The sequence below is a fragment of the Garra rufa genome, chromosome 13, assembly GCF_049309525.1.
Source record: "Garra rufa chromosome 13, GarRuf1.0, whole genome shotgun sequence".
In the NCBI taxonomy this organism is placed as follows: domain Eukaryota; kingdom Metazoa; phylum Chordata; class Actinopteri; order Cypriniformes; family Cyprinidae; genus Garra; species Garra rufa.
The window spans coordinates 21,749,742-21,757,545 of NC_133373.1; the positions used below are offsets into that span (position 1 = coordinate 21,749,742).

A 7,804-nucleotide genomic window follows, 5' to 3' on the forward strand; every position below is an offset into this window, starting at 1 on the left:
ATAAAAAATAACTTATTTACGACTGAAGAAGGAAAGACATGAACATCTTGGATGACAAGGTGTTGAGTGCATTATCTTTAAAGTTTTGTTCCGGAAGTGAACTCCTTTAACCAGATATCCACTGACAACTATTGCTCAAATAATTAAAGTCTTTTCTGAAGAACTAATGTAATTTGATCAAAAGTTAGCACATTTAGAATGTTACAAAAGATTTCTATTGCGGAAGAATGTTGTTAAAAAGAATCGTGTATCAAAATATTAAGAACAGTTTTCAACATGTCACACTGTCAACTCAAATATTCCAAAATGTCAAGCATAATTTGATTCCTCATGCTTTGACCCCTTTTCCTTGTCTTGAATCTGGAACATTCTTAGAAAGCATTAATGGTGGTGGGATTTTGAGCTGAGCTGATTAGTTTCTCCGTCACTCTATTTAATGCTCTTCCTGTCTGTTTTTACAGTGTTGCACCACCACCACAAAAACTCAAGAGCTTGACCATGTAGGTTACATTTTGTCTCCTATTTAAATCTTTATTCTTTACTCATCATTTTTAGATTAGTTTAAACTTATTTTTTGCAAACTTTCCATGAAACTTAAACTTTTTTGTGAAAAAGAAAATAGATCTAGCTAGCTTGTCTGTTTCGGTCTCTGGGGTTTGAAACAGAGTCGTACCAGTCTCAGCAGACAATCACCATAAGTCATGACAATCCGACATATTTACTTCAAAACAGTAATTATGCCGCAGTTTATTGGATACTAGTTGGTCAAATGCACAAATGGAATATCCTGTAAGCAGTTTACTGATGATCCCATATTCTAACATGTGTACCGTGGTCCAATAATCATGTCCTTTAGGGAGGAAATGGCCAAGGAAATGTCTGATCTTCTGGCTCGGTGGGTAGAAGGATTTGTTGTTAGAACTACAGATATAAGCAAACAAAAATCAAACTGAAATCTACTGAATTAAAAACAAAATGACCTTGATGAAGTCTGAAACTATCTTTTTGAATATGAAAATCCGAATAATTCTGATGATCCTCAGTCCAATCACAATATTTCACACAATATCTTGTTAATCAAATTAATCCAGAGTCACTTGTGCTTTTATTACTTCTGTTCATGAATGAATGTTCCTTCCTTGTAATTGAACTAAATGTGACCCTGGACCACAAAACCAGTCATAAGTAGCAGGTAGATTTGTAGCAATAGCTAACAATGCATTGTATGGATCAAAATTGTTGATTTTTCTTTTATGCCAAAAATCATTAGGATATTAAGTAAAGATCATGTTCCATGAAGATATTTTGTAAATTTTCTACTGTAATTATATCAAAGCTTAATTTTTGATTAGTAATATGCATTGCAAAGAACTTCATTTGGACAACTTTAAAGGCGATTTTCTCAGTATTTAGAATTTTTTTTTTTTTTTTTTTTTGTAACCTTAGATTTTCAAAATACTTGTATCTCAGCCAAATATTGTCCTATCCTAACAAACCATACATCAATTAAAAGCTTTTTTGTTTTGTGGTCCAGGGTCACTAATGCAGATTTGTTATTTTTCTGAAATTGATTTCCATGTTATTTATGTTGTTGTTTAAATTTCTCTTTTCTTTGGCAGATCTCTGATACAATCAGTCTCTCTCAATTAAATGTAGACATTTTTCTAGCAAATTGTATATAATATTATTATCTTGTGTTTGATTTAGTTATATAAATCAGGATGTTTTGTAAAGGATTACTCCACTTCCAAAAGAAAAATTTCCTAATAATTTACTCACCCCCATGTCATCCAAGATGTTCAAAATCCTGTAATGTTTTCCTCAAAAAACTTAATTTCTTCGGACTAAAGAAAGAAAGAAAGACATTAATATCTTGGATGACATGGGGGTGAGTAAATTATCAGGAAATTTTTATTCTGGAAGTGGAGTAATTTTTTAATTGCATGTCAAGTAAATTCTTTTTTCGTTTTACATTTTAATTGATAAGTTGAGATCATTGTTGTTTTTGTACAAGGCAGCTCCAGTTGCAAAGTAAGAAATGTCAAATGCGTAGCTCCAATGAGACGTCTCAGATCAGTAGGAAATTGTAAGCACATTTTTTTTTTAATAATTGTTTTTTTTTTGTGATTTTTTTTTTCTTTTAATGGGTTCAGAGCTCCACAGGTGGCTGCCACAAATGCTCAAGCTGATGTGAAGAAATTTGAACTCAGCAAGTGGAAATATGCTGAATTACGAGATGCTATCAATACATCCTGTGGTAAGAAAGCTTTTATTTGTTTCCATCAATACATTTGAATGTAATTTATTTGTTTGTTTGTTTTTTTGTTTTGATTTGTGTTTACATGAAAATTTCAATTTGCTTCTGTTTGCTTTCTTATCCAATTTCATTCAGATTTTCTCTTTACCACTTGTATGTTCAGCACAACAAGTCCATGAAATACAGCATTTACTGTTTTGATTTTGCACTCAAGCAGGCTTAGGCAAAACTTTATGATCATGTGATCCAGCATTTGAAGTTTTAAAGAACATCTTGTGTGTTTCAGCATAAGAAAGATAATCTGACCATCTCAGTATCAAACCCAATGTCACTAATTTGCTTACATTTGATTTGCAACTTGAATCTGAAATCGTCATTTTAGATTTTACCTTTAGTTTTAAATAATATAATAAAACCTTTTATTTATAGGTTTTTGATGCTTATGAAACAGGAACATAGCACATAATCTGCTGAAAAAAATAGTTGTTATCTTTTGTTACTTACACATTATTATAAACTTAAAATGAACTTAATTCTGTATTGATGGGTAAAAATGTGGATAATGTAAATGTCTTTTTTTCATAATATCTATCTAGATATCGAGTTGTTAGCTGCGTGTCGTGAGGAGTTTCACCGCAGACTGAAGGTCTATCACGCGTGGAAGTCAAAGAACAAGAAACGCAATGCTCAAGATGAGCAGAGAGTACCAAAAGCCATCACAGACTATGGTAAGAAATCCACCTGGAGATCTCCTCGAATAACTGAGATTGTCCGGATCTAGGGTTAGGATTAAATGCAAATTAAATACTGTAGACAGAAATAATTTTTTTTGTGTGGGTTTTTTTTAATAGTTGACATAATTGAAAGCCAAGGCTTCTTAGGTGAGTAAGGCCAAAAATATAAATCAACAGCTAACTAACTCCCCAAAGCATGACTAAAGGACCTAATGAAATAAAAAGAGAAAAAAATCCAATAATTAGCCTAACTCACTCACTTAACAAAGCCAATAGAAAACAATATTTACAGTAAAAAAATATCCCTCTTTTCCTGCTGCTTCCCTAACTTTTTGAAATATATGTTTATGCTACTGTTGAAAAGTTAGTTTTTACTATTTTTCTTATGCTCACCAAAGGAAGTGAAGTGAGGCCAAGTATGGTGACCCATACTAGGAATTTGTGCTCTGCATTTAACCCAAGTGCACACACACACAGTAGTGAACACACACCTTGAGCAGTGGGCAGCCATTGCAGTCGCTCAGGGGCTCACCTCAGTTGTGGTATTGAGGGTGAAGAGAGTGCTGGTTATTCACTCCCCCCACCTACAATCCCTGCTGGACCTGAGACTCGAACCTGCAACCTTTGGGTTACAAGTCCGACTCTCTAACTCTCTCTAACCATTAGGCCACGGCTGCCCCCAGTAATATTGTGAAGTATTATTACAGTTTAAAAGAACTGTTTTCCATGTGAATATATGTTACAATGTAATTTATTTCTGTGATCAAACCTGAATTTTCAGCATTATTGCTTCAGTATTTAGTGTCACATGTTGTTGTTGTTTTTTTAAACACTATTAACACTGCTGTCATCCCATCCTCCTCCAGCCCAGCAGAACCCAGTTGTGCCTGTAATGCCTCGGCAGCAAGAGATCGTCATGAACAGACAGCAACGCTTCTTTCGCATTCCCTTCATCCGACCAGGAGACCAATACAAAGATCCTCAGAACAAGAAGAAAGGATGGTGGTACGCACACTTTGATGGACCTTGGATTGCCAGACAGATGGAGCTACACCCAGATAAACAACCCATTCTGCTGGTGGCAGGTCTGATTCACATTCACTTCAAATATTTTTCTTTCATTTGAAGATGTTGGTTCATTATTTGTTCAAAAAATCATCAAAAAAAAAGATAACGGTAATAAAGTCAAAATATTACGAGAATAAAGTCGAAATGTTTCAAGAACAAAGTCAAAATTACGAGAATTAGTTCGTAGCAATTACAAGATTAAAGTTATAATATTTTGAGAGTATGTTCTAGCCTATTACACATGCAAATGGGCCAGATTGAGTCTCAGCTTTCAAAATCTTTAGAAATACAAACAGTGTCTAACAGTAGTGGGTTTTTCGCACTCTTTAATGTGGAAAATACTGCTGTATTCGCTTCAGTTTAAGCAGCATGAGAGTCAATCTATGGCATTATTTTAATGACAAATGTCGAGAGCATTATTGTAGCGCGAAAGCATATTAATATCATGTGGGAGCACAAATCTCTCTGCTCGCACGCGGATTTCCTTTGCTCTCGCACAAAACCGGACGCACACTCTCAGATATTCACTGCTCTCGCTTAGAGAGAGTGCACGCGCGCTCAAACATTGTTCTGCACACTCGCAAATCTCTCTCATCGCTCATGATATTAATATGCTTTTGCGCTACAATAATGCGCTCTCGACATTTGTCATTAAAATAACGCCATATCAATCATCTTTCCGATTACAGTAATGAGACATTTGTTTAATTAAATTAGGCTATATTTTGTTCTCCATTCTTTCTGATATTCCTTCACTTTTATATCTTGCTATAAACTTGAAATAAAGAGGAAAAACACATTTATAATTTGTATTTAAAATTGACAGAATTTGAACGCTGAGTTGTGTTAGGTCTATATTAAAAGCAACAAAGCACAAAATTATAGCGATTACTGGGTGGCTGGCACGCTGCAAATACTTAATGGAAGACGTTAATTATAATGTTTAATCATTTACTGTATTATACCGCAAATAAATCAGCTTGTGAATAGTCACTTAAAGTTATATACCTCAGAAAAGACATTAATATAACCTGTGTCATATATAACAAGCCCACTTCAACCTTTAGAACGTTTTGTTGTTTTTAATTAAATACACGTGAGAAATGAAAGGTTGGACGCTACAGATGTTTTTGTGGAGTAGGTGGTGGAATTTTCACAAAGAGAACATAATTGAATGAATTGTTTCAAATGAATACAGTGATCTGTCACGGCACATTAAAGAGCTTTAAAAACATTATTTTAGGGCGCATTGTTTGTGTTTTGTGTTAAAACTGATTTTAACTTTGTTTTATGTTACAAATAACGAATGCAATCGAAGACATTAAGTATTATTTCCAAGCATACTGTCCTCGTAAGAATGACACAAGGTATGATTTCTGCTAATAATCAAAATATTTGTAGTGTATTAAAAAGGGTTTAATAAGAGAGCTGGCGCCACCCAAAGGAATGTCTATTGGGTGTGTGAGCTAAATAAAAAGTTGTTCCTGTTCAGTCTGTTAATAAATATCATATTCTTGATATTAAGCTGTTTCCGCAAGTCTTTAAAATTCACTCTTCCTCATCCCAGTAAGATGATGCGACCGCTCGGACACAACACTATTTGAAAAAAATTCTGGTGGTCTGTCAACGTCTCCCGGTGCTCTCAATCTGGGCCTTTGCATGCGCAATATAGGCTATACTCTCAAAATATTATAACTTTAATTTCTACGATTTAAATTCTCGAAACATTTCGACATTATTCTAGTAATATTTTGCCATTATTCTTGTAATATTTCGACTTTATTCTCATAATATTTAGACTTTATTCTTAAAATATTTAGACTTTATTTTCATAGTATTTTGACTTTACTCTTGTGGTATTTTTACTTTATTCTCATAATATTTGAACTTTAGTCTCATAATTTGATTTAATTCCTGAAATATTACAACTTTAAATTTTGTAATCTTAGTTTGTTTTTTTCTTTACGTGGCACTAAAACACAGTTGTAGTTCATTGCTGTTCATTGCTCACAGCATTACTTTTTCTCTTTAGAGAAGATGTTGGTATCAGTGAATTTTGTTTCTGATAAAGATATTCAATGTAATGGTAACAGTATCAGTATTTTCCAGTTTTCCAAAATGATCAAAAAGATCAGTGTAGAGCAATATCACTCATTACATCTATTACACTATTTTTTTGGCCAAATGGACCCTTCACATAAGACTATGATGACGTGTTTTAACAGTCATCAGCATTTGTACTTTACTTTATTAAATACATTTTTATGAGTTTATTACTTGCATATAGCATTGCTGAAATTGGTGCTATCTGGAACAAGTTAATTATCAGTACTCAAAAAAGTCTTTTTTTTTAAATTGAGATTTATACATTATCTGAAAGCTGAATACATAAGCTTCCATTGATGAATGGTTTGTTAGGATAGGACAATATTTGGCCGAGGTACAAATCTTTGAAAATCTGGAATCTGAGGGTGCAAAAAAAATCGAAATATTGAGAAAATCGCCTTTGAAGTTGTCCAAATGAAGTTCTTAGCAATACATATTACTAATTAAAAATTAAGTTTTGATATATTTACGGTAAGAAACTTACAAAATATCTTCATGGAACAAGATCTTTATTTAATATCCAAATGATTTTTGGCATTAAAAAAACAGTTTTCATTTTGACCCATGCAATGTATTTTTGCCTAATTCTACAAATATGCCCTTGCTACTTAAGACTGGTTTTGTGGTCCAGGGTCACATTTTATATTTTGCTTTGATTAGAACATCAGTGTTTTGCACTGTAGCTGTGTGAGCACTGGTAAGTCTAAATAGTTGATATTAGCCAATATATCGCTTCATTCCAATTTGGTTCCTAATGTGGAGTGTCTGTTTTTGTGTGCATAGGTAAGGATGATATGGAGATGTGTGAGCTGAGTCTGGAGGAGACCGGTTTGACTCGGAAGCGGGGTGCTGAGATTCTGCCCCGCCAGTTTGAGGAGATCTGGGAACGCTGTGGAGGCATTCAGTACCTTAAAAACGCCATCGAGAGCAGGCAGGCCCGACCCACCTATGCCACTGCCATGCTGCAGAGCATGCTCAAATAAACACACACACATCACAGCTCTAGTTGCATAAGGGAAGTCTGCCAACTCCTACATAACCAGCACTGATTTTCACTTTGTCTTTTTTTTTTTAGACTTTTAATATTCTTTTTGGTTTTTGTTTTTTTAGTCTTTTGACATTATTTTTGGTTTGTTCTTTTTTTGTTTTCGTAGTTGTCTCCTTTGTTCTAGTTTTTATTTGAATATCTGGTGCATTGAATCATCTCATTGATCTTTAACTGCTGGTCTTGACAGTGTAATTGCCTCTAAACTGCCTCTTAATATAATTTACTTAATGTAATATTTTTTGGTATGATATATGATGAATATCAGTAATCCGTAAGTACTTTACCGGCAATGTTCCTTTAGAGAAATTCAACTGTCTTTTCCTAACATTTAAATCAATCTCACGTTGAAATAAAGATGACATGCAGATGTAAATACTGATATTGTTCAGCACTTTACACTATTCTTTTGTTATTCACTGTGAGTTTAAATGCTTGCATAAAGTATTTACAAAAGCTACAAAGCAGTAAATAGAATAACTCTGGTAAATAATGACAACTAAATTATGACTTTGAATGAAAAAAGGTTTAATAAAAAATAATGATTTTAATAATACGATTTAGTTTTTCTTGTGATATTGTTATTGTCCCGAA

At 33.5% G+C, this 7,804-nt stretch overlaps 1 protein-coding gene across 5 annotated transcripts in view; it reads left to right on the forward strand.

Annotated features, from left to right (window-relative positions):
* The window catches only part of myo6a (myosin VIa), a 58,740-nt gene extending 50,971 nt beyond the window's left edge, over positions 1 to 7,769 (forward strand). Inside the window, exons 29-35 of one of the 5 annotated variants that reach the window (XM_073816976.1) lie at positions 462 to 500; positions 857 to 895; positions 2,154 to 2,257; positions 2,854 to 2,985; positions 3,109 to 3,138; positions 3,858 to 4,076; positions 6,949 to 7,769. In XM_073816976.1, coding sequence (XP_073673077.1) covers positions 462 to 500; positions 857 to 895; positions 2,154 to 2,257; positions 2,854 to 2,985; positions 3,109 to 3,138; positions 3,858 to 4,076; positions 6,949 to 7,148 — 763 coding nt within the window. In that variant the 3' untranslated portion in view covers positions 7,149 to 7,769. The remainder of the gene's footprint in view (positions 1 to 461; positions 501 to 856; positions 896 to 2,153; positions 2,258 to 2,853; positions 2,986 to 3,108; positions 3,139 to 3,857; positions 4,077 to 6,948) is intronic. The other 4 variants (XM_073816977.1, XM_073816978.1, XM_073816979.1 and 1 more) reach the window with 4 other exon arrangements.
* Positions 7,770 to 7,804: the final 35 nt, after the last annotated feature.